This window comes from Lutra lutra, chromosome 1, assembly GCF_902655055.1.
Source record: "Lutra lutra chromosome 1, mLutLut1.2, whole genome shotgun sequence".
NCBI lineage: Eukaryota > Metazoa > Chordata > Mammalia > Carnivora > Mustelidae > Lutra > Lutra lutra.
The window spans coordinates 176,336,149-176,360,391 of NC_062278.1; the positions used below are offsets into that span (position 1 = coordinate 176,336,149).

A 24,243-nucleotide genomic window follows, 5' to 3' on the forward strand; every position below is an offset into this window, starting at 1 on the left:
TCAACTTTCATTTTCATCTGTGACCTTGACAATCCTAAATATTGAATGAAAACAGAGACAAATAAAGGCATCTATGTCTCCTTAAGGATTATGGCTTAGAAGACAAGAAAACTTGGCCCAAAGATAGGGTGGACACCACTTGAAGGGTGGGACAAAAGGGCAGTGCACTGCGATTTGGAACCCTGGCTTTCAGTCTTGATCTTGTCATGCACTTGCCACGTGACCTTGGTAAGTCACTTCAGCTCTCCGCCATAGCCTCCTAGTGTGCAGAGGAAGAGTGGGACAGAGTGATGCCAAACTAGACTATGGCCATGAAAACTCAGGATAGGGCAGGGAGGCAGAACAATTCTGGACATCCCAGGAGGGTGTTAGTCATGGGACAAACTCCACTGAAGAGACAACTAATAGGAAAATTGGGCCAGGAAGACGGAAATGACCTCACACTTGCCCTTGTGCCCTGAGCAACCAGTCCAAAGAACACCTCATTTATTTTATCAACCAAAGCCAACTGGTTTGCCTGAGAAAGGTTAGTTTCTTGGCTCTGGGTTCCTTCCACCCTTAAAGGAGCTGGCCCGCCCCATACATCATGCATCTGTAGTCAAACAGGAACAGCCAGCAAATCATCAAAATCATTTTCAAAAAGCCTTAATAAAACAGGACAAATTTAATACCCACTACCCGATCAGAAGAAACAGAGATAGTTTAGCACAACCTCCCTCTCTCGCACCAACTCTTTTACATTCAATTAATGTGAATAGTTAAGTAGCATTTTCTCACAAAGCATAGGGCCAGAAGCATTCTAAGTATGTGCCATAGGTATTAAAGCTGTTGACTAACATGGGTTTCTGGAATGTCTTCCTTGGTTGCATGACCTTTTCCCACATTTGCCTATGGTATTTTCACTTTCGTGAAGGGGGATGACAGCCCCAGCCAGACTGGAAAGACATGCCATCTTTCCTTTAAGCCTGTCTCTGCTTGGGTGTGGCTACTTCCTTCACCAGCTGAAGAAAAAAATGTGAGCCAGGGCCTGAGAACCTCTTCTAAACTGTGACAATTTACTCTTTCATAGTGACCTCCACCTCCTGCCCTCTTAAAGCTGTAGGCTCTATTGTTTTTCATGAGCTTTATAACAGACAATTTTACAACATCTCAGATCCAGTATCTCCCACGGTCTGTGATATTCTCCCAGTTAGCAAACAGGCAGGAAAAGCTGGTGGGGAGAAGCATGTCTTCCACGTGGCCCAAAGACCCTGATGTACTTGGATGCCAAGCAAAAGACCCGACTCCCAGCTTTTTTCTACCTTCCATGATATTAAAAACAGAAACAAACAAAAAAACTTGAGAGAAATGGAAGTATAATCACAACTTGTAACATTCGTGGGAGTAGACACCACATTTACTATAAAAATCTCAGTCATAGAAATGAACAGATCTACTAAAGAAGAGAAAACTGGTATCTACCTTTTAAAATCAGGTTTTATGCCCCCAAACCTACAAATACATTCATAGCTGGTTATGGCCCTTTTGGTGGATTTTATCTTATTATGGAGAGTGAATTTCTATAACTAGAATTGTATGTTAAAAATATTTCTTAAAGGTCACTTTAAGAAAAATAAAGATCTTGTGAAATAAACGCTGCTTGTTAGTCTGGTACTCTCTGCTACTAGCCTTTGCCTATTCTTCTTTGTGTTTCAGCGCAAGATCTACATAGGTATCTTTATAGGTGCTTGTATGAACAGGACATCTCATCCTTTCTCATTTGTACAAGGGGTCTTCACCTCTATCATTTATATTTATAAACTCTTTTCTTGTAGGTTATCGCCTCAAAGTTCCTACTGAGTTATAGATACTTATTCCCTAATTAGTCCACATTCATTCACCTTTTAATTTATGTATTTTTAAAATTCTCAGTGACATTTCAAAGCCGTGTGATTTGGGAACAGGAAGGAATGTATACTACAAAAGGGCTTGTGTACTTTGCTGTTTTACTATTCTTATCCAAAGATTTTCACATGTGAAATTATTCTAATATTTGCATAAGATATTGCTTAGGTCAGAAATCAAGATCCCTCCAGATTCTTACGCTTGAAATGCCCTGGTTCCGCCACCCACTTTGACAAAGAAGACTGTGATTTAATTATCAAGGCTTCTTCGCAGAGATGAATCAATGAGTTACTGGGTATTTTGACAAATCAAGGATATCAGTGCATTTACCTGCTCAGAAAATGCTAATAAAGTGGCTAGGAGCCCGTTAGTGAACACACTATCTTCAAATGAAAACTGGTGGAATTTTAAATTCAGGACCCCCAATTTTTTAAGGTGGGGAAGGGGCAGAAAGGAGGGGCAATGTGATTGTTTTTATTCCACCTGGACCAAAATCAAAAGTGTGGGGAGTGGTCTCTACACATCCTTGCTCACTGCCTATGCCAGGAAATTAGCACGTCCCAGGGACTGCCTGTGTCCCAGTCTGAGCTAGAAAGGGTAATATGTTTGCCTGCCCTAATTCCAGTTAGAACCGGAGGGAGTTCTTCAGTACACTGGAAGCACTGTGCAACATCTCACCAGAAAGAAGCAAGCAGGCCCACAGGTATGCATAGCTGGAACCCGCCAGTCAGGAATGTGTGCCTTGATACACAAGAGGCGTTTGCACTCATGCCGGGAATTGAGACGAAATCCCTTATTACTATTTCTCTAACATTAGGTTACGTGGCAAGCAGCCTATAAGACATCTAAGTATATGTGATTTTTAGAAGAGAAGACATATGATTTAGCTACCTTTTATGACAGGATAATTAGCTTTAAAAAGTAACAAGTCCCCTCAGTCAATACGCCTGAACTACAGCAGATTTCTAACCCATGATCCCACTTCAATTGAAGAGCAAGACCTTGTCTTGACAAGAGCATAAAATGCAGTACCTTTTCTCCATAGCCTCTATCTTTGGTCATCATTTCTCGGAGGGTCTGTAGGACCTTAATGCAGAGTTTTTCCTCATTCTCCTCTAGCAACTGTTTAGTATGCTTTATTAACCTGAATGGAGGGGAAACCATGCATTAGGTCCATGAAATGATCTTTGAATTAAACAAACAATCACTTCGCAAGCAACTTATTTTAAGTAGTCAGTTAATGAACAAATATTTATCAAAGGCTCACAGGTTCGACATGCTTCGGGGCATTCACTGTAGTGAGAACTGCCAGTTAGTGTTTCTAAAGTGTCTCAACAGTGACACCCGCTGGTCAGTAACAGCAAAAGGGCACCCTGGGCAGGAGTCTACCACATAAGAGGGGGAGACGATAGGGGGAAGAGAAATAGGACAGAGGTCCACTCAAACCTGTTAGTTTATAGAGTGTGGCTTTTTACGCACCAAGGGGTGCTGATAACGTGGTTAAAATATGCCACTGGTATTAAAAACCAGCAACAACAACAAAAAAGTCACGAGGATGATCGTTAAGGTGAACAAACACTGTTCATTAACCCATAGTCTTGTTCTTTGAGGGACTCAGGGTCCTTGGAGGGGCTCTGAGGCAGAGTCCACTCCCAAGTTAATCAACCCACCTTAGGATAAAAATCAAACGGAGATTTCCACTGATGGAACCGGTTGTTTCTTAGATATAATGCCTCAAGGCATAAACTAAGAAATTACAAAGATGTTGGGAAAAGACTGTGGGATCTTGGTACGTCTGAGCTTTTTCAGGGCAGAAGGGTCACGACCCTTCCAGCCCACAGTGGACACCCTGCTGGTGCCTGTGGTACAGAAGATGGTTGGAGAAATTCTCACGTGAAACAAGTGTCAGGAAGTACAACTGAACCCACAGACTTTAGAAAGGTCAGAACGGGACTCTAATGCATGACCTTGTACTCATCAAAGTCAAAAACCAGGCCAGCATCTGCTTCTTAATGAACAGGTACTTTGGTCAGCAGGGCTCCGCAGTCGACCACCCCAGAGCGAGAGGCTGCTTACTTGCAAATGAAGCCACCACTTTCGCACTTTCTCCTGGCATCTGTGTTCTCTGGGAAAAGCAGCTCAGGTCTGTGGAGCACATCCACGAGCACAGATAACTCTGCCTGGACCAGGGGCCTTAGACGGTCCTCCAGGGCCGAGACGATGTCCTGGAACGGAAGTACAGCTTTGGTGAGCAGCTCAGACCGAGGCTGACTACAGGAGAGTAAGAACATTCATTTCTGACCTCAAAAATGACCCCAACCTAGGCTAGGTTAGAGCGCCGTTAGTGCTGTCTGATATTTATCGCAAATTATTAAACATTGCCCCAGGGGTATCTGAAGCCATAGCCCCTGATGTGGAGAACAAGGTAAAAACAAACCTCCCAGCCCTTCTATTGTGATGATCCTTATGCCACTCAAGGGGTCATTCCACATATTTTCAAATACGATGCAAAAAGTACACTCGACAACATGGAAAAATGACTACAATATGAATGCAAAAAAATGGTTAAACAATAGCATGGAGTATATGATCCAATTTTTTAGAAACAACATCAGTACCTAAGGATATATACCAAATATCAGCAAAACATCACTACTGGTTTTCTCTGGGTGGTGGGCTTGCAGGTGATTCCAATTTTCTTCCATAAATGGGTACTTGGGAGTACAGTCAAATTACTTCCAATGAGCATGAATTATTATATAATAAAAAGTCATACCAAAATGAGCACACAAATGAATGAACATGCTGTATCAACATGCTAAATACATGTACCCTGATAGCATGATGGTCTTCAAATGCAAAACACATAGCTGTAGGAGAGGAAAACAGAGAGAAGTTGAAAGAGCAGCAAAACCAACACAACAAACACCATATAAAGGCAAATGGCAGAAAACAGATGAGAAATTATCTTCAAAAGATGCTAAAGTCTGCTGGATGGCTTGGTGACTCAGAACCTAACTAGAAGCCTTGCTGACTAAGATGGGAGCTGAACACAGCAGGGTAGATAATAGAGGAAGGCCTAGTAAACCAGGGAGATTTGCAAGGGAAAGGTCACTTAAATGACCTTTAAGTCATTCAATGTAACTGGAGACCCAAATTTCATAGGGAATGGTCAATAAAGAATTGATTTAACTGTTACCCCAAAACTAAAACTAAAGAATGTGAATATTGTTTATTTTATACTGAACAAAATTTACAATCACTCAATAATATTTAGGATGCATAAAGAATGCATGCATCGATCAAATTATTTTAGGGGGAAAGGCAATTTTTCCAGCAAGAGTACACTATAGTATCCCTTAATTCATACTGACATTCACAGCACAGTCAAAAAGAGGGTCATTTTTTTTTTTTTAATCTGTTTCTTCTTTGAAAGCACCCAAAGTTCTCTTCTTCAGTAGTTATCAGTCCTAAAAATCTGGCAAACCTTTGTCTATAGCATTTGCAGGGGGTTGAAGCAGTTCTTCAAAATCATATTAATAAAATCCTGCATCTTTTGCAAGGTTTGAACTTTACACTGCAATTGATTTGCATTGTATTGTCAAACGTTTAGCATTCAGCAATCGAGGAGAGACCAACAGACAAGGATGGTGAAGCAATGGGTAGGGAAAGATGCTGGTGTTAAGTGAGGGGATGTCTCAATGGAAATTAATTATATAAGCAGTCAGGCTGCAAGTGAATGTTCTTATATTATGATAACTTCTGCTGTCCTAGGCAATCTTATACTACAGGGACTCAGACAATAAATCATGGCATAATGAGGATCCTTTCAGCCACTACTCAAGTCTTCATAGTAAGCATTAGCTAGGCTTACATATTTTATTTTATTCCTCAAGAATATGCATAATAAATCTGAGAAGAGCACAAGAAACTGGTGTGTTTGGCTGCAGATAATTTATTTAGTCTGAACAATAAAAAATACTGTGCATTCAAACAATTATGAGTTATAATATCCCTTCACTTTAAAAATATAGTAGAGTGAGGAAGCACTCTATTTGAACTAAATTACCTTTAAGACTGAGTCTGTCAGAGGAAGGGTGGAATTCTTTCCCTGACCTAAGAACACCTTCCTACTTCCCCAGCTCCATGGGCTTCCAGCCACACACTGACCTTCCTTTGGTCTTCAAATGCATCACATTCTGTCCCATAAAAAGTTCTTTTCATATGCGTTACCCTCCCTTCTACTCCTTTCTTTAAGTAAGTCCTATATTCCTCTGATCTTGGTTCAAACATCATTCCTCAGCAAAGCCTTGGATCACCATCCCAGCTCTGGACAAGATGAGGTTCCTCAGCAGCTCTCCATAGCACTACTCATTTGTGGTTTTGTTCACCATTGCATTCCTAGTGCCCACCATGAGTAGAGCTAATAAATGCATCTGTAGGCAGGTTATATAACCTCAGAGAGATTCATTGTTACAGTCCTAACAGCAATGACAGTAACAGTAATAATAATAGCAGCTGTCATTTATCAAGTGCTCACTACACACCAGGCTCTATCTTATGCTGTTTACATGAACTATTTTCCAAAAATGGCCACTGCAATATATCTTCTCTTGCACGTCCTTCTTGCACTGCATCACTGACATTCATTCTTCCCATCATATGGTGGTCTATGTCCCCTTCCCTTGAACCTCAGTGGACACTTGTATCTTGACCAAGAGAATTTGACAAAAGTGATGATGCTATGTGTGCCCTAAAGTCATTACAGCTTTCGTTGTCTCTCTCTCTGAGAGATGCTAATCTTGGGACCCAGCCACCATGCTGCAAGCAAGCACCGACCATATGGGGAAACTGCATGGAGATGCTTCAGCTCACAGCTCCAGCTGGGGAGGTCCCAACATCAACGGCCAAACATGTGCAAGATTCCAAGACGAGTCCAACCGCAGCTGCTATCTCACTGCAACTGCATTCAGGACCCTGAGCAAGAAACACCTTAGCGAGCCTAGCCAACCTCTAGAGCAGCAGAAAAGAAGGAAATAATGGCTGTTGTGATTTGGTAAGCAGGCAAATGTGTTCCGATAACGGGAACAGGTTACCAGCCTTGTAATCCTTACATCCACCCCTTGAGGTAGGTGTTACTATTATCCTACTTCACAGATGAGAAAACCAAAGCACAGAGCAATAAAGTAACCTTTCCAAGGACACAGCATTTCTAAGCAATGGCGTCAGGACTTGACCGCAGGCGCTGGCCTGAGATCATGCCCTTAACCACTGCAGCAGGCCCATCTGAAGTGTCTGAGAATCTCCGACAATGGCCCATGCACTTCCTGTAAGAGAATCCCTTAAAGAGCTTGCTAAAGGAAGGTGCTCACGTTAAGATGTATGTTTAAGTGTTTCACATACACCTAATATTCACTACTCTTCCCTTAATAAAGGGACAGATCTCTTCCTAGGTGCTAAGAAAAAAAAGTACAATCCAGGTACGAACATTTTTATTTTCAGTTGGCTCGGTCTGATAGAAAACTCTTTTCTCGGCATTATTACACTAGTTTACCTGCTAAATCAAGAGGCTACATATCCAGGGTGATTTAAAAAATAAAAAAACATGGAGCCCTCATGCCCTTATTCTATGTACCCCTTTGTAATACTTGAATATTCCTTCCTGGTAAGAGCAGAGTCCCCATTCTACATAAAGAAATCTATAAATCTATGAATCTTTACAGACCATGACTTTGTGAGGAGCTCTCCTCTTCCCAAGTAGCTTTGCATTCTCCGTCCTATGTCTATTACGGTGCTTGACTATCCACTCACATGCCAACATCTCTCTATGGCCCATCTTGGTTTTTCTTTGGCTCATGGAAGCACTGCTGTATGGGAACCACCTTCGGCCTGGTTCAGGTTCACTCCTTTCTGGGTCAGGCATTACCTGCAATCTCTCAATGATATTCCGGTAGTCTCTAGAAGCCGCCAGAACAGAGTCTCTGCGAGCCGCATTGCGGGCAGTCAGCCGCCAGTTCATGGCAGTTTTCTGTACGATGTTGTGGGACTTCAGAAAGAGGTTGTTGACTTGGCTATCCAGGTCCACAGGAATAGCGATGGCCCGGCTCTTAGCTACAGGGAAGAAAGATGACTTGTGAGACTCCAAGTTGAGAAGCAGATGCCCCAAAGACAGACTTAACCCCCCCATCATCCTTCAGGCAGATTTTTCTGAGCCATGTCACTTGCATGACAATGAGTGTGAACGCTGAGGAGCTCAAATGAATTTGACCATCCTTAGGTCAGCAATTTTCAATGTGAATTCTTGGGGGCAGTAGCTCTGAGGATTAACATGTTCTAAGGTCAAACTTTGGGCAAGTCAAAGTTAAACTTCAATGGATTTCCTCAATGATTGGCATCCTAAGGTCTCCCTTGTGTTCATATATGTAAAGAATTATGAAGACAGGGAACTGATTTGGCTATTTTACCAAAAATCCTCTATCGGTGGTATTCTACACAACAATCTACAAAATGCCAATTTAAGCCAAACATAATACAAACAATGATATTTACAATAACATAAGCTATTCTTTCCATTTAGGCTCGTGTCTTCCCCTCTTAAACTCCAGTCTAATCATGAGGAAAGGAACAATCAAACCCACAGCAGGGATATTCTACAGGACACCTGACCAGCACTCTTCAAGACTGTTAATGTCATAAAAAACGAGGGAAGTCCGAGGTACTTTTGCAGCCCAGAGGGGCCTAGAGAGGCATCACAACTAAAGGCAACGTGGGACCCTAGACAGAATCCTGGAACAGATGAAGGACATTGATGGAAAAAGTGGTGCCAAGTCTGGAGTTTATTTCATAGCAATGGGCCAATATCAGTTTTGTAGTTTTGACAAAAATATTCTGGTGTTGCAAGATGTTGACAGCAGGGGAAACTGGGTGAGGGGCATATGGGAACTCTGTGTGTTCCCCTGGCAACCTTCCTATATGTCTGAAATTCATCCAAAATAAAAAGCGTAATTGAAGGAAATAAGACCAACAATCCTTTTTTTCCATATGGAAAATCCAACAACCTCCAAAAAGCAAGACAACAACCGCCTATCTTTAATGGTTCCTAAGACCAGAAGCAAAGAAGAAGTGCCATATTACCTGTATCTAACTGTAAAATCAAAGCTAGCACCCTGGAAGAAGCAATCTGAGAGGCAATTGTTTAAATCCAATTAAAAACAAAAACAAAAAAACCCAGTGTGGGTTAAGGAACCATCAGCCAGCCAACGAATTTTAAGGTTTAATAAAGCAAGTGAGAAATTTGGGGAAAAAGATAAGAATAATACAAAAAAAAAAAAAAACAAAACCCAAGATGCACAGCGTACACTCAGCTAGAAATAATGTGCACCAGATACCCCTTTCTGAAGATAAACCATGAAAAATAGTGAACTTTGGTGTGATTTTAGTCAGGAGGAGGCATTCCCCAAGAGGCACATGTCTGAATTCCTGGGGGGCTGTGCGGTTTTCATGCCCTGCCACTTAAAAGACATCCCCTCCGTCTTTTCTCATCAGTTTCAAGCCAATTAAAACATTTCATCTCCCTAATGAGCATTGAGCTGGTCAGTTGGGCAACCTGCCCAAATTTTACTCAACAACTTCCTGACGCATAACCCTCCGAGGGCAGAGTAGCAAGTTCTGGGGATACTGTCTCAGAGCCTTGGCTCTGGGGTATCATGTCATGACCCTATAATGTACACACTTTCAAAAGCCTCATCTCTTATTATGAAATAGAGCTGCATAGACACCAACACCTACCATGTGAGAGTCAAGGAAATCAGGATGGGAGGACTGAAATGAGGAAGTCACCCTAATAGACAGCATCTATATTTGCTGGGCAACTACTCAACAGTGCTGAGAACCTCACCTGTTTCTGCTGCTGCTCTCAAGGGATGGAAATAGCTACTACAGGGAGAGAACTCTTCTTAAATTTAGGCAGGCAGGGGAACTCCTTGCTTAATTAACATTTATGAAGGGGAACAGCGCCAAAAAATAGAGCCTGATTAAGTCCGGGTGAAGGGAGCAGTAATTTTTAAGACTTCCTTTCAAAGCTGCCAGAGAGGTGACAAGTAAGGGGTGGGGAAGAGGGAATGGAGCACCATTGATCATCGAGTCAAAAGGGATCAGCACACCATTTCTGAGAAAGGATGTTCCCTGGGCTTGGACGTGTACTTCATAGGAAGAAAGTTTCCATACGGTCAAATACACTTACTGGAGTAAACAAATACATTTCTTGCATGAGAGACTTCCCAGAGCCTTCAATTAGCTTGTGTGCCCTGGGACTTGCCAAGAGTTGCCTCACATTGAACCATGCACTCTTACTTTCTCAAAGGCTATCTTTCTTTGGGACTTACTGGCTCTTAACTTTGGGAGATGCTGGCTTGGTAGATGAAAGCAAGGGTTCGCAATCAAGAAGATTTCCATTCCATCCTGCATGCAGAACTTCAGAAGAGCTAGAACAAGCGCTCGAGAAATGGCTATCTCTAGCACTGGCAGGCAGTTCATTTTCATCACGTTCAATCCAAACTGCACGGTATCTTACCTACATCAGAGAGCACCCGGATACAGCTCTCCACAGAGGCTTTTTGGCTCGGCATTAACCAGTTGCAGTGGTAAACCCTGAACACACCTTGCAGCAGTTGCACAAAGACCGGCTGGCGAGTCTGCAAGGAAGAGAGGCCGAGAGACGGGCAGTATGACTTTTCTGCAGATCACGGATATGCCTGTCAGAAACAGACATTGCACTGAACGGTGGGTTAACAGTAATGGACCCTTTGCAAGAGTGAGAAGGGGGTGACCGGTAATCAGCAGGATTCTAGAAGTTGCCTAGCCTAAGGAGGAAAAAATCAGAAGCATTTTAAGGGCATCTATAAACTTGATGCCAACTGAGTGACCAGAAGAATAAACCATGGAATCAATGTGAAAACTGGTATTATTGTCCGGTTACCAACTGGCAGTATGACTTCAGGCAAATTACCTCATGTCACTGAGGTGTTTTTTTTTTTTTTTTTTTTAGATTTTATTTATTGATTTGACATAGAGTTCACAAGTAGGCAGGGGGGAGGGGAGGGGGGGAGGAAGCAGGCTCCCCGCTGAGCAGGGAGCCTGATGAGGGGCTGGATCCCAGAACCCCGAGATCATGACCTCAGCCAAAGGCAGAGGCTTAACCCAACTGAGCCATCCAGGTGCCCCTCATGTCTCTGAGCTTTAACTTCACCTAATATATAAAATAAGTGGACTGAGGCAGATTAACCCAAAGTTCCTTCCAGACGTTATTTCCTATAAGCAGAACCTCTACTTTTAACCAGAAAAAACAAACTGATGAGTGGATCTCACCAAGAATGTTTACTTATTTGTAGCAGTGTCTTCAGTGATATAAACAGAAGACAGTTCTGAGGGTTACTCATTCGAAGTATTCATTTACTACGGATGAGTTAACGATATGGTAGAATCTATTCCTAGGACGGTACAAATGTGTGCTCTTTTTATTAAAGTAATAGAACTCCAACATTTACTTCCTCAGTTTGACAGTGCTTTCTGAACGCATTTCAAAGTTATAATTATGGTCTCCACCCAAAGCTACCCGGGTCATGGTAGCTTTGACCTGCAAGGCAAACTTCACTGTGTACAGTGAGCTACTCCATGGGTTTTCAGTCTGGGGGAAGAGGACTTACATAGTCTCTCCAAAACACAGTGAGAGTTAATATAGCAAAGAAAAAAAGCATTAAAAAACTCTAGAAAGGTTTCTGAGATAGAAGAAAAACAATAGAAAGTGCTGGGGTAAGGGGGAAGAAACTCTATTAGAAGAAAGTACAATAGGTCAATAAAAATTCAGAACCTCTTCTATGAACAATGTTCAGGTAACTTACACTTATTAGGTGCCACTTTTGGGGACTCAACTAACAATTCTGTGGCAAATAAACTGCCTTAATGCTATACATACAAAATGGGGGTCCAGAAAGCTTAAAAGAAAGTACATCAAAGAACGGACAAGTGGTGGCAGAGCAGTGAGTCGACGTCAGGGCTCTCTGATGCCAACAACTTGTGCTCTTTCCACCAAGGTCACCCGCAAACCGGGATCTCATTGCTTTCTTCAAGAAGTACTTTCTGTGCCACATGCCAAGGGCTAAGGGCTTTTTGCCTCTCACTGAACCCTCACCAAGACCCAGAGAAGTCAACAGTGGAATTATCATCCACCCCACTGGCTCCAGTGTGCTAGAGTTGGGATGAGAACCCAATTCAGAGTATCTCTGAATTCAAAATTCAAAAAGTTTCTTTGACTAAATTAATTCAATGGAACCAGTATTTATTAGGCTCTGTTCCCATCTGACCTCTGGAAAAACAAAATAAATAAATTGGCTAGAGTAGCTTCCATTAGGCAATCTGGGGGCATCACCTCACTTGACCTCTTGGACTAAAGAACATGGCTGCCCAACACCTACATAAAATCCTCCCTTTTCTTAGATCCTGAAGCCCTGCTTGTTCCTTGAATCCCATCCTATGTGTGGGATAGAATGAAGACCTTCCTCTGGCTTCTTGAGTATCTTATCTCTAGTTATTTGTGCTGTGCCCAGTCCCCTCTAGTAAACCACTTCATTTTCTGGGCCACAACTTCAAGGAGCCAATGTATAAATTTGGATTCTACCACTCCATTCTCCTGAGTCTCACCGATTCATTTACTTATTCAATGAGTCAGCAACTACTAGGTTCCGAGCACAAAGCGAGGCACAGGGACAGAGCAGTATCACAGACAACTGTGCAGCTAAGACATAACTATGTCCTTCTTACCATAGCTGACAGTCTAGCAGGGAAAAGCACAAGTTCCTGTTCACTAAGCCTTTCCTATGCACCAGGCATTATGCTAGATGTTTCATAAAACATTATTTCTAGGGCTCACAATAACCTGTATGGCAGATACTACATTTCTGCTTCAAATGCAAGCGAAGAGGTTCGGAAGTTCGGTGGCCAAGGCAAGTCCACAGAGCCAGTAAGGGACAGAGTGAGGATTTGAAACCAGCTTTATCCTGCTCTAAAGCCTTCAAAATTCGATTCTTCCTCTCTGGATCCCATAGTTCCAGCTGCTCCCTGGACATTCCATGGGCAACATAAATGCAACAGAGCCAAACCCAAATTCACCAATTCCCTTCCTCATATGTTTGGGCTGAATGAAAAGAAGGAAACAAACAAACAACAACAAAAAATAAACAAGGAAGGAAGCCAGGAAGGAAGTAAAAATCTAGCTGGGGAAATGAGGCATATGCTTCTCAGCATATAAACAAAATAAAACAGACTATGAGAGATCCAAAAATAATATTCCTTGAAAATAAATGTTCTAGAAATTCATAAGCTACCCCTTAAAAAACAAAGCTAAAACCACTTTGGATTTTGTATTCTAAGTATATATAAACTACCTGGATCTTGCTAGGAACTTATAACATTTATATTGAAGATTCATTTCTCTGACAAGTCTGGCTTATTAGGTGGTCCAAAAATTGGCTTCAGAGTAAGGCAGTATGAGGAGACAGGAGTGACCAAGATAGAAAACCAAAACACAAGTTCCCGTTTAATGGTTTTCCAATTAATGTGACTGATTTACTTTGACATTTTGGTTTTGCAATACTGTTTCACAATCTATAGGAGAATGGGCATTGCTGTGGTGATTGTCACTTGAAATTACAAAAGAAGCAAGTCTAATCTTAGTAACCAAAGCATCTTCCCTAGCTGGCTCTCTGTGTAATAGTACTTGGTGAGGAGCATGTTCTGGTCTCTAGGAACTCATGTGCTTGGGATCCAACCAGTTTCCGCTCCCTAATTACTCACGAACAAGTACAGACATTTGAAAGGCAACCTTCTAACTCTGGGATACTTTCACTTAACTGCTAGCTTTTATAGCTATTTCTAACTAAACAGAAGGTTACCAGTAGTCCCAAGGAAAGGTATCTCAATAAAAAAAATTCCATAATTCAAGTTTTTGCGTCAGAAAGAAGCAGGCTAAAATCATGGTTCTGCCACCTAATGGCTGTGACCCTGACTGAGCACGGTAATTAAACTTTCTGAGCCTCAGTTTACACAGCTGAAAATGGGAATAGTTTTATCTACCTCATAGGCTGTATTAGGCTCATACGAACTCTTTGCATATTAATGAACTATAGCAGTATCTAATTAATGCATCAGGGAATATTACACTGACCAAGAATCACCCTTCCCTTGGAGCATTTACCTTCATTAGGATTATGTCTATACTCCAGCAACCTTGGGCCACCCATCAACCCCAGGACAGCCTCTACCCCCTCCTATGACAAGGAGGGTTAGTATTTTTCTTCTCACTGCTGGAGACCAAGATCAGCTTTTGTCCTGCGGCAAGACTCACACAGCGGTTAATCCAGACTTATGTTATAAAGGATGATTTTTTTCCAAGTCAAAGAATGACATCATCTCCCAGATCCATGGATTCCTACCTTTGGACCTGGCGGGAATCCTGACACAGGCCATGATGCTACACAGTCCCAGGAGTGCCACGCGTGAAGGCGTGCATACACCCGCAGGGCCAGGCCATGCAGCAGCACCCCTGGCTGGCTGCACAACTTCTCACACTAGCCCCTCACCATGTCGGGTGAACTCCGGGCGCACACTTGGGAGTTAGAATCGAGATCTCCAAATGTGTTTTGAAGTATTAATAACAGGGGAGCACCTATCTGAAAGCTGCCAAGATTAGAGGGGAGGAATCAACAAGAGTGAAGGGGGAAGAAAAGGCATCTTAAGGGGATAAAAATCAACAACCAATAGAATCATCTGGTTTAGGAAAACATCCTTAGGCGCTTCTTTAGTCAAGGGACCCCCCCCACAGCGGGAAAAGCATCTTGTCCGAAAGCTCTGCAGAACGGCTCATGGACAGCTGCTCACTGCCAAATCCGGGCAGACAGCCACTGCCAAAGTTCAGCTGTGAATGCCCTGCCTTTGCCTTTCTTACCTGCAGCGTCGTGCTCTGGTCCGAAAAGGGAGAACTGAAGAAAGTGGTGACGATACTCATGACAATTTCAGTAACATACTTCTCCAAAATGGAGTCTGCGTGTTTCCTGTCACTGGTGTTGTTACAGGCCTGCAAGGCAATTGGACGTTTCAGACGTGACACCAAAACCTGCAGGTCAGTTGTAGGATTAAGAAATCTGGGACCACTACTGCTGATTACCCCCTTAACAAATGAAAGGTAAAGGCTTGCAGGTTGATATGTCTCCCTCTTAGAAATTACAGTAATAACAACAGTAAATCATGCAGGAAGAGAAGCTATTCCACTCAGACATCACATAGAGACACACACAACATTAAAACCGGGATGGCACCTAGAGGGCCATTGCTCCCCAATTCCTAGCCATGTGTGGCAAATCTAAAGCCTTTAAAAGGCAGCTTAAGGCATAGTCACTACAGTTATCCATACTGTCCCCTAAAAGCAAATTGTCCCCTGGTTAAGCCATTCATCTCTTGTCAGCTATGGTTTCCTATCCATGTAATCAAGAGAATCAAATACATCAGTGAGGTCCATTGTGTGTGATGCTCTTCAAATCTACAACACTCTTTCATTCAATAGAAATGTTAATATAAAGTTGTCATATCACTATGTTGTACAGTGGAACTAATGTCACATTGTGTGTCAACTAGACTCCAATTTCTAAAAAGTTAAGGATATGCAATGCTGTTGAAAGTAGTGGGCTGTAAATCAGAGTCATGGACTCTAAGTTTTGGGGTAAGGAGAGATTTCAGATTTTACTTACATTCTACTTAATTATGCTGCTTAAAATAATGTCTAATGTCTAATCAGACATTTAGAGGGAAAGGTTTAAAAAATACATGCTTAAAAATCAAGTTTTATGGGGCGCCTGGGTGGCTCAGTGGATTAAAGCCTCTGCCTTTGGCACAGGTGATGATCCCAGGGTCCTGGGATCGAGCCCCGCATCGGGCTCTCTGCTCAGCAGGGAGCCTGCTTCCTCCTCTCTCTCTGCCTGCCTCTCTGTCTACTTGTGTCTGTCAAATAAATAAATAAATAATCTTTTTAAAAAATCAAGTTTTATTACCAAATTCATTACTTACACAGTTTGAGACATTAACATTACTTATAAAAATTTATGAAGGGCAAAAAAGAATCAAGTTTTATTAACTACCATGTTCTAAGCTTAATGCTCAGCAGTTTGTAGACAAATTCAGAAAATGAAATAAGCAACTGATTTTACATTTCTGAATAATGTAATGTAGAGGTCAGCAAAGTTAAGGGCTGATGGCTGCTTTTATAAATAAAGTTTTAGTGGAATACAGCCATGCCCACATGTATACATATTGTCATGACTGCTTTCAAACTACCAAGGCAGAGTTGAGTAGTTGTGATACAGACCAGATGGCCCACAAAGCTGAATGTGTTTAATATCTGGTCCTTTATGGAAAACTTTGCTCAGCCTGATTCAAAAAAAAGAAAGAAAGGAAAAAAACAAAAAACAACAACAAAAAAAACAAAGCAGGGGTCCCTGGGTGGCTCAGTCAGTAAAGCCTCTGACTCTTGACTCCACTCAGGTCTTGCTCCCAGGGTCATGAGTTCAAGCCTCACATTGGGCTCCACACTGGGTATAGAGTCTATTTTAAAAAAAAAATTTTTTTTTACAGCATAAAATAAAATAAAAATAAAACAAAACATGCCTTTCTTTCCAATCTCTAAAACCCAGATTTATGGGATTAAAAGACCAGGAGGAATTTGACATTTAAAATATATATATATGTCTGTGATACCAATACCTGAGTACTATTAAATAAAGTCCTCAATTGGGAAGAAGAAAAGTTCCTATAGATTCCTCGTCTTACACTGGTAACTGTACATTCAAGCAGAAATTATCACAGCCTAGGACTCCAGAGTGCACTTTTCTTTTCAACACGTGTCCGAAATTAAGGTTCATTTTTACAATTATTCTCTCTTGGTTCCCACCACCTCTCCCCTAAATCCACCATCACAAAACTCCTAGTGTATCTATGGTGTGCCTTGTCAAGTAGTAGGTCTTTCAGCCTTAAGATTAACGTTAAGCTTGGAGCAAAACCAAATCAAGAGTATGAAGCCCAGTTCAATGGCTGGTCAGGAAAGCAGATCCAAAGGGAAGTGCTTCGCAGGATCCTCAACACCAGACGGAAGGAGAGAAATGCTCAAGCTTAGGACGGTGGCCTTCAAGGAGACATAGTGTCAAGGAAAAGAAAACATTTAAATCTGATTGTAGTATGTCTCAGATTTTTAAAAAAAGATTTTATTTATTTATTTGACAGAGAGCGAGAGATCATAAGCAGGCAGAGAGGCAGGCAGAGAGAGAAGGGGAAGCAAGCTCCCCACTGAGCAGAGTCTGATGTGGAGCTCGATACCAGGACCCTAAGACCATGATCTGAGCCAAAGGCAGAGGCTTAACCCAGTGAGCCACCCAGGCGCCCCATGTCTCAGATTATTATTCACAGATCAATCCATAAAGGATGAAGTGAAAAGCAGAAATGATCCATCTTCCCTGACACATGACGCATAAAATGTATTCTCTGTTAGGAGTAAAAAGTAGAAAGGAATGAGACATATGCGAGGCCAAGAAACACATCTGCCCCCCTGTACCACACATTAATGAGTTGAAATTATGTGGCTATTTCCCTTATGCCTGCATAAGGATGTCCAGACACACTCGTACACACACACACTTCCGCTCTGATGCTCAGTTCCAGAGAGCCTTACCCTGCAGATGTCCACGAGGAAATTCTCAAACAATTTCCACATGTGATTGCTGGTGTAAATCTCCTTCATTTCCACCTCCGTATCCACATAGCAGTGATTAAGGAAGTTAATGTATGCAATTTTAACCTGAAGACAGAAACAGCCTTCTCTGAAAAACCGACTTGGTATACATGGAATAAGAGAAACGTAAATCAAAACTATGTTAGGACACTCTTTTCACCTATCAGATTAGAGTCCAGAAGTCTAAGTGGACAAGGCTGTGAGAAAAAGGCAATCTTGTCATTTCCTCTTTCACGAGAATCACCAGTTATTATCATCTCATTATAGTCTCATAAGCCTGTTAAACAGCCATGCAGGGCAATTACAGAACATCCACACAATAAAATTTTTATGTAACTATAAAAAAGGAATGTGGAATCTCTTTATGAACTGATACAAAAAGAAGAACAGTGTATCCAGAATGTCACCTTTTGTATTAAAAAATAAATAAATAAAAAGGGCATGGGGGAATGAAGAACATATATTTACATTTGTTTATATGCAGAATTCTAGACAATGCACAAGAACATAATAAATGATTTTCTGTGGAGTGGGAGGGAACAGATTAGGAGAATTTTCATAGTTTAATCCTTTATAGTCTCTGCTATTTGAACTTTTCAAAAAAATCATCTAAAAACATACTAGCATAGATATGATACATACTACATATACTATATACAAATATATGTATATTTAAGATAAAAATTAAGAGTATATATTTTAAACATATAAAGCCAAACTATATTCTGGATGATCCACTGTTTTTCTGTCATTTTTGTTACCAGCCAATATATATGAACAAGAAAATGGACAGCTTAGAAGGAATCATTTTCAAAATCGAACAGTTATTTATTATGGGTGGTGGATTTTCATGCTGCTTACCTGTAGTTCCTCAATATTTTATAATTGTCATTATTGTTATAATACAAATTTTCATTTTAAAGAATAAACTTGCAGAATCGGGTCTTCTGTGCCCATGAACCATATCTCAACCCATTCAATCTCATTTTTTCAGACATTCATTCAAAGGGGATTCAAAGAATCCTCTTTGCTCAACAGGCTGTTATTAGTTACCAAGAACAGAAGCACAGCAGCAGATTCCCACGGTTCTCAAGGAGACAGCAGACATCCCCCCACCGACGAGCTTTATGTACAAAATCAGCATTCGAGAAAATGTTGTTTCCACCAACTGAGACCTCACTATGAAATGAGCTGCAGGTCTCAGCACTGTGAGGTCTCGTGTGGGCCGGCCACAGCTCCACACGCACCATGCAGAGGCATGAGAAAGGCTCACTCACCTCGGGGATGCAGTCCTCGTGGGTCACGACGCGGACGATGTCATCCAGCGGGAGCAGGGAGTTGCACTTTATCTCCGTGTAGACGTTCTTGCCCTCAGTGCACACGGCCAAGAGCTCCACCAGGTGGATGTGATACATGAGAGGGCTGTTCTCGTCCATCCGGTCCCGCTCTGACCTCATCATCTGGATCAGGGTCTGGAAAGAGGCTCTGTCGTTGTAGAACACGAGGACGTCTTCTCCCGAATTAACGAGCTATAAAAAGAACAGGGCTTGTTTATATTACAGGCTTGCGGAGGTGGGGACACCATTAAAAAATATCTACTTGCAGCGAAGGAGAGCTGCTTTGTCAGCGTTTGCTTTCCAAAACCAGTCTCACCTTTATTACTAAACTCATCTAAATTTCATTCACTTCTGTTAATCAATAACTAAAAATGGGCAGCAGCAGCACTTTAATCGACAGATACAGGTATATGACAGTGGCCTTAAACAAAACTACCAGGGGAAGAGAAAGTCTGCAGAACCACATTCACATACCCAGTGGAAATGAAGATTGCAAGCTTGCATGTGGTTTTCCAAACCTAATATTTAGGCTATGATTTTTCTTTTCAAAAATGTTTCCATCGGGGCACTTGGGTGGCTCAGTGGGTTAAAGCCGCTGCCTTCGGCTCGGGTCATGATCTCAGGGTTCTGGGATCGAGCCCCGCATCGGGCTCTCTGCTCAGCGGGGAGCCTGCTTCCCCCTCTCTCTCTGCCTACCTCTCTGCCTGCTTGTGATCTCTCTCTCTGTCAAATAAATAAATAAAATCTTAAAAATGTTTCCATCTTTTTTATGCTTGAGAAGTAGTATCCCTTTTACAACTCTTTCATATACTGCCTATCAATTAACCACTTCTTACTAAGGTATGTCTTCCTTTCAATACTCCTTCAAAGAATCAAGGCATTCCTACTTATAACTTGCCCCCAGGACTGTGTGTGTGGCTTCTCATAAGTCCACTTAAGGGTAAATCAATTTCAGGAAATACAGAAGATCCAAAAAGGGCTGGCACAGAAGTCAAAATACATATAGTCCATAATATCTGCGTAATAACAACTCACTTCTGTCAGCTCTAATTAGATGCCAGATACCATGACCAACTCTCCACATGGATCTAACCTCACTGTGCCTCATAAAACTGAGGACAAAATTGATACCTAACTCACGGTGCTGCGTCCTGTAGATGAAATAAATGATTATATGTAAATTGCTTAGAACCATGACTAGGGTATGGCAGGCTTCCAACTAATGTTAGCTCCTATTGTCATCATCGTTCCCCTGAGCTGGCATGTCCGCTTCTTGGCTGAATACCACCGTGCCTTCATTTTATAGGAAGGCTCGCGGAGGGTTGGCAAGTCATCAGGTCACTGTGCCAATAAAGTAGTATAGCTTACATTCATATCCCAGGTCAAGTCAATTCTTTTAAACACACTACACTACCTTCCACTGGAACCCTGTTTCTTATTAAATGGGAATTATAAATCCAAGTGTTAAGTGGATTTATTTGATGTTTCATTTTTTCAACAGGTGGGAAGATTCAACTGAGTCTATTTGAACACAGGTGTGGCAGAGGGCCTTCCCGGTCAGACAGCATCCCATATGGCCCTGACTGCCCACAGACAACCCAGTGGGACTTAGTCCCAATTCCACTGACCAGCTTCTTCCCGTGAATCAGCAAGCAACAATTTTTCTAGCAAGTTAAGTGAATAACTAAAGAAACTGTCATATAATCCACAGGAATGTAGGCTGTTCTGGCTCAGTGGTTTCTATCTATATTTAATCTCTATTCTTTGTAATTTTTGTTCAATATTCCTATTTTTTTCTCCTCTCAGAAGAATCTGAGCCAAAATGCCTTAAAATAAATAGATTTGCTATGAAAAAATCAGATCAGACTCTCACTTCTACATACAATTTAAGCTCACAAATACACACCACAATTACATTTTGTCCATTTATGTGGCTCCAGGAGAGGGTGCCAGTTCATACAGATAGCAAGAATTTAAAAATTTGCCAGAAACTCTAGATGAAGGTATATAGAAACAAACAGCTGTCACCTCAGCCATGACCATGTCTTGGCACTTTTTGATGAATTTCCCTTCTGCCTTGACGATCGTCTGCAAGAATTTTATGTACTGGACGTTTCGACCGTGGGTCTCAATGCAATGAACGAAATGCTGGACAACCCGCTCATTGATCTCACTGCAGAGCTGGAAATTGTTCATGAAGATGTGCTGCATGGTGACCGCCTCCAGGATCTGGCACAAGAGTGAGGGCAGGAGCACAGGGAAATGGTCAAAAGGGGGACAGAGCTGGTCAAGTGAGAAAGAGAGTCTAGCAATACGCACAGAGAGAAGCATTGAAACCCACAAAGAGACCTTTCTCCTTTCTCACTTCTGTACTGCCTGCTTTTGTAAGTTGTAATAAACACACGGAAAGGGAAATGCATCACTTGTCTCCAGCTCAATGAACTACACGGGAAACCCCAGCACCCACATCAAGAAACAAAAGGTCTCGCCCCTTGATTTAACTCGTTTTGATTTCTGCAACTACAGATTAGTTTTGCCCGCTGTCAAGCCTCATGTACTCCCTCCCGTCTGGTTTCTGTTACTCAACAGTCCAACTGCAATGCTGTCAACATGCTGTCGCATGTATCAGTAGTCGGTTCGTGGTCACTGCTATGTAAATTCCATGGCGTGAATAAACCACCATGTGCTTCTCTGTTCTATCGCTGATGGGCATTTGGGGGCGGATCCGGTTTCAGGAGCAAGTAGTAACATTACTCTTAGTACAAATAGTGCTGCTCTGAGCATTCCTGAACATGTCTTCTGCTAAGCTTTAATATACGTGCATTTCTGTTGGGTTTCCACCCATGAGTGGAATTGCTGGGTTGCAAAGTACAAGCGTTTGGCTTGAGACAGTACTTGCCAACAGTTTTCAAAAGATGTTAACAATTTCCATTCTACACTAGAGCTTTTCCATACTAGTTGAGTTATAGTGTTGTTGGTCTCTTTGGTTTTTGTCATACTTTGTTGTGCAAATCTTAGCTAATTTACACTTCTCTGATGATCACTTTGTCTCATTTACTGGCTATCAGGATTTCTTCTATGGATGATTTCATTATAAGCTTTTTTTTAACCTATTTTTAAAAATAGGTCGTCTTTGGGTAATGGACATTGGGGAGGGTATGTGCTATGGTGAGTGTGGTGAAATGTTTAAGCCTGATGATTCACAGACCTGTACCCCAGGCAAATAATACATTATATGCTAATAAAAATAATTTTAAATTGAGTTGCCCTTTTCCTTATTGACTTTTTTTGAGTTGGTTATATATTCTAGATAGGAGTTCTTTATTGGACACCTGTAATGCAAATGTCCTCTCCCCACCTCTGGTTTGCCTCTGGAGGATCTTAATAATGTCATTTGGTGAATAGAAGTTTTTAAAGAAGTCTGGTTAACTGATATTTTCCTTTGTAATTAATGCTGCTTGTATCCTATGTAAGAAAATTTCACTTTCCACTAGGTCATCAAGATATATTTTCATGTTATCTTCCAGAAGATTTATTTTCTATTTTCTACGCAGTTAAGTTTTATGTTTGGTGTGAGGTAGGGGGCTCTAAACTTTTTATCTTTTGTCTTTTCTTTCCCCATACATAACAAAGAGGAAGTATTACCCCTCAGCCTTCCAGTCCTCTCCTCCAAAGCTTTAGGAGTACTAATGAAGGAGCGAGTGTGCGTGTATTTACAAGGATATCCTTTGTAGAATTATTTACAAGTCAAGAATTAGACATTGCCTCAATGTCCACTAATATGAGAATGATTTTTAAAATGTTACAGCCATACTACGGAACACCATGTAGCCATCACAACATCTCATCAAAAATGAGAAAAATTTATGTAGCTGTGACTTGCAAAAACAGCCATAGTATTAAGTGAAAAAAGCAAAATGCAAAATATAGAGTATGTCACCATTTTTCTTTAAAAAACTGCACAATACATATTTTCAAAACATATCTGACAAACTAAGATATGACAGTTATGTTTTATATGAATAAACTATGTATTTGTATATTATGTACACAGAAAACTTTATGCATGACCTCAGAAGGATGTGGCTAGAGACTGACAATCAGCAACTCTCTAGGGCTAAAATTTGATGTAATAAAGAATGTTAGGAAAAAATATATCTTACCTTGCCCTACCACTTACTCCTCCCTTTCCCTGCTTTCTCCCCTAAAAAGATGGGGAGTGTTGATGTCCTCCTGAGAGTTGGTCCAAATGTTCCTCTTAGAATGAATGTCGCATTATAACAAGTCCCTGTGGTCACCACAGCAAAAGAACAAGCTGTTCCTCTTACTGCTTCCTGCCCTCCCCTCACAGATTTCCAGACATGCCTGAGGTCTTACCCCTGGGTTGAGAAAGAGGTTTATGTGTTTGTGTAGTAAGGCTTGATTCTGCTGGTTGCCTGCACAGAAATTCTGTAGGAATTCGTGAGCCAGCCTCATTATCTCCTGCATCTTGGTATCTTCAGCCTGTGTGGAAGGAGGCAGATGAATAATAGGTTGAAAATAGGGCTATGCTGTGGACAAAAGGTCAGCAGGTGACAGCACCTACCTTTCTGCCAGGAGACCCAGTTCTATGACACGCTGAAGGCCTGTTGTGTGAAAATATGGGGGTGCTGCATTGATGACACTGCAAAGAAGCCTGTAACTAATTCAACTGTCCTATGTTCTTTTCCACTAGCCACAAGCAGATACAAAAATAATTTATTTGGGAAGAGTACAACACAGAGTGGAAGCCATTTCTAGCAATGCCCCAAATTTCTGAAAGCACCCCCAATCCTGAGAGCAGAGTGACAGCACAGCAACAGCCGACTGCATCACTGGTGGTGAGCCCACACCGCCCCAGCTCTCGGGCTCACCCTGTTTAATCTGCCAAATGTAAGCGTGCATTAGAGCTCTTGGCAGGAGAGAACATGTTAGAGTAGAAATCTCTTTAGATTATAAATTCGGGCAAATACACCTGCCGTAATCCTGTCCTTGTCACCTCAGCCTCAGCATTTAACCCAAGAGTTAGTTTTCCCATCTGCAAAATGGGGATAATACCTGCCCCAGGCATTTCACACAGCTGATTAAGTGGTTCTCATTTCCTACAGTAAAAACCCACACTCGGTGTTTTTTAAGCATTAGTTGCCCCATGATAAGACAACTGATTACACCCTA

At 41.6% G+C, this 24,243-nt stretch overlaps 1 protein-coding gene across 7 annotated transcripts in view; it reads right to left on the minus strand.

Moving 5' to 3' along the window:
• The window catches only part of ITPR1 (inositol 1,4,5-trisphosphate receptor type 1), a 331,871-nt gene that overhangs the window by 125,026 nt on the left and 182,602 nt on the right, over positions 1-24,243 (minus strand). For all 7 annotated transcript variants that reach the window (XM_047746291.1, XM_047746284.1, XM_047746265.1 and 4 more), the window contains 9 exons: positions 23,428-23,553; positions 21,079-21,279; positions 18,991-19,242; positions 17,654-17,779; positions 14,885-15,013; positions 10,457-10,577; positions 7,811-7,995; positions 3,961-4,109; positions 2,917-3,028 (listed from right to left, as the gene is read on the minus strand). In XM_047746291.1, the coding sequence (XP_047602247.1) occupies positions 2,917-3,028; positions 3,961-4,109; positions 7,811-7,995; positions 10,457-10,577; positions 14,885-15,013; positions 17,654-17,779; positions 18,991-19,242; positions 21,079-21,279; positions 23,428-23,553 (1,401 nt within the window). The remainder of the gene's footprint in view (positions 1-2,916; positions 3,029-3,960; positions 4,110-7,810; positions 7,996-10,456; positions 10,578-14,884; positions 15,014-17,653; positions 17,780-18,990; positions 19,243-21,078; positions 21,280-23,427; positions 23,554-24,243) is intronic.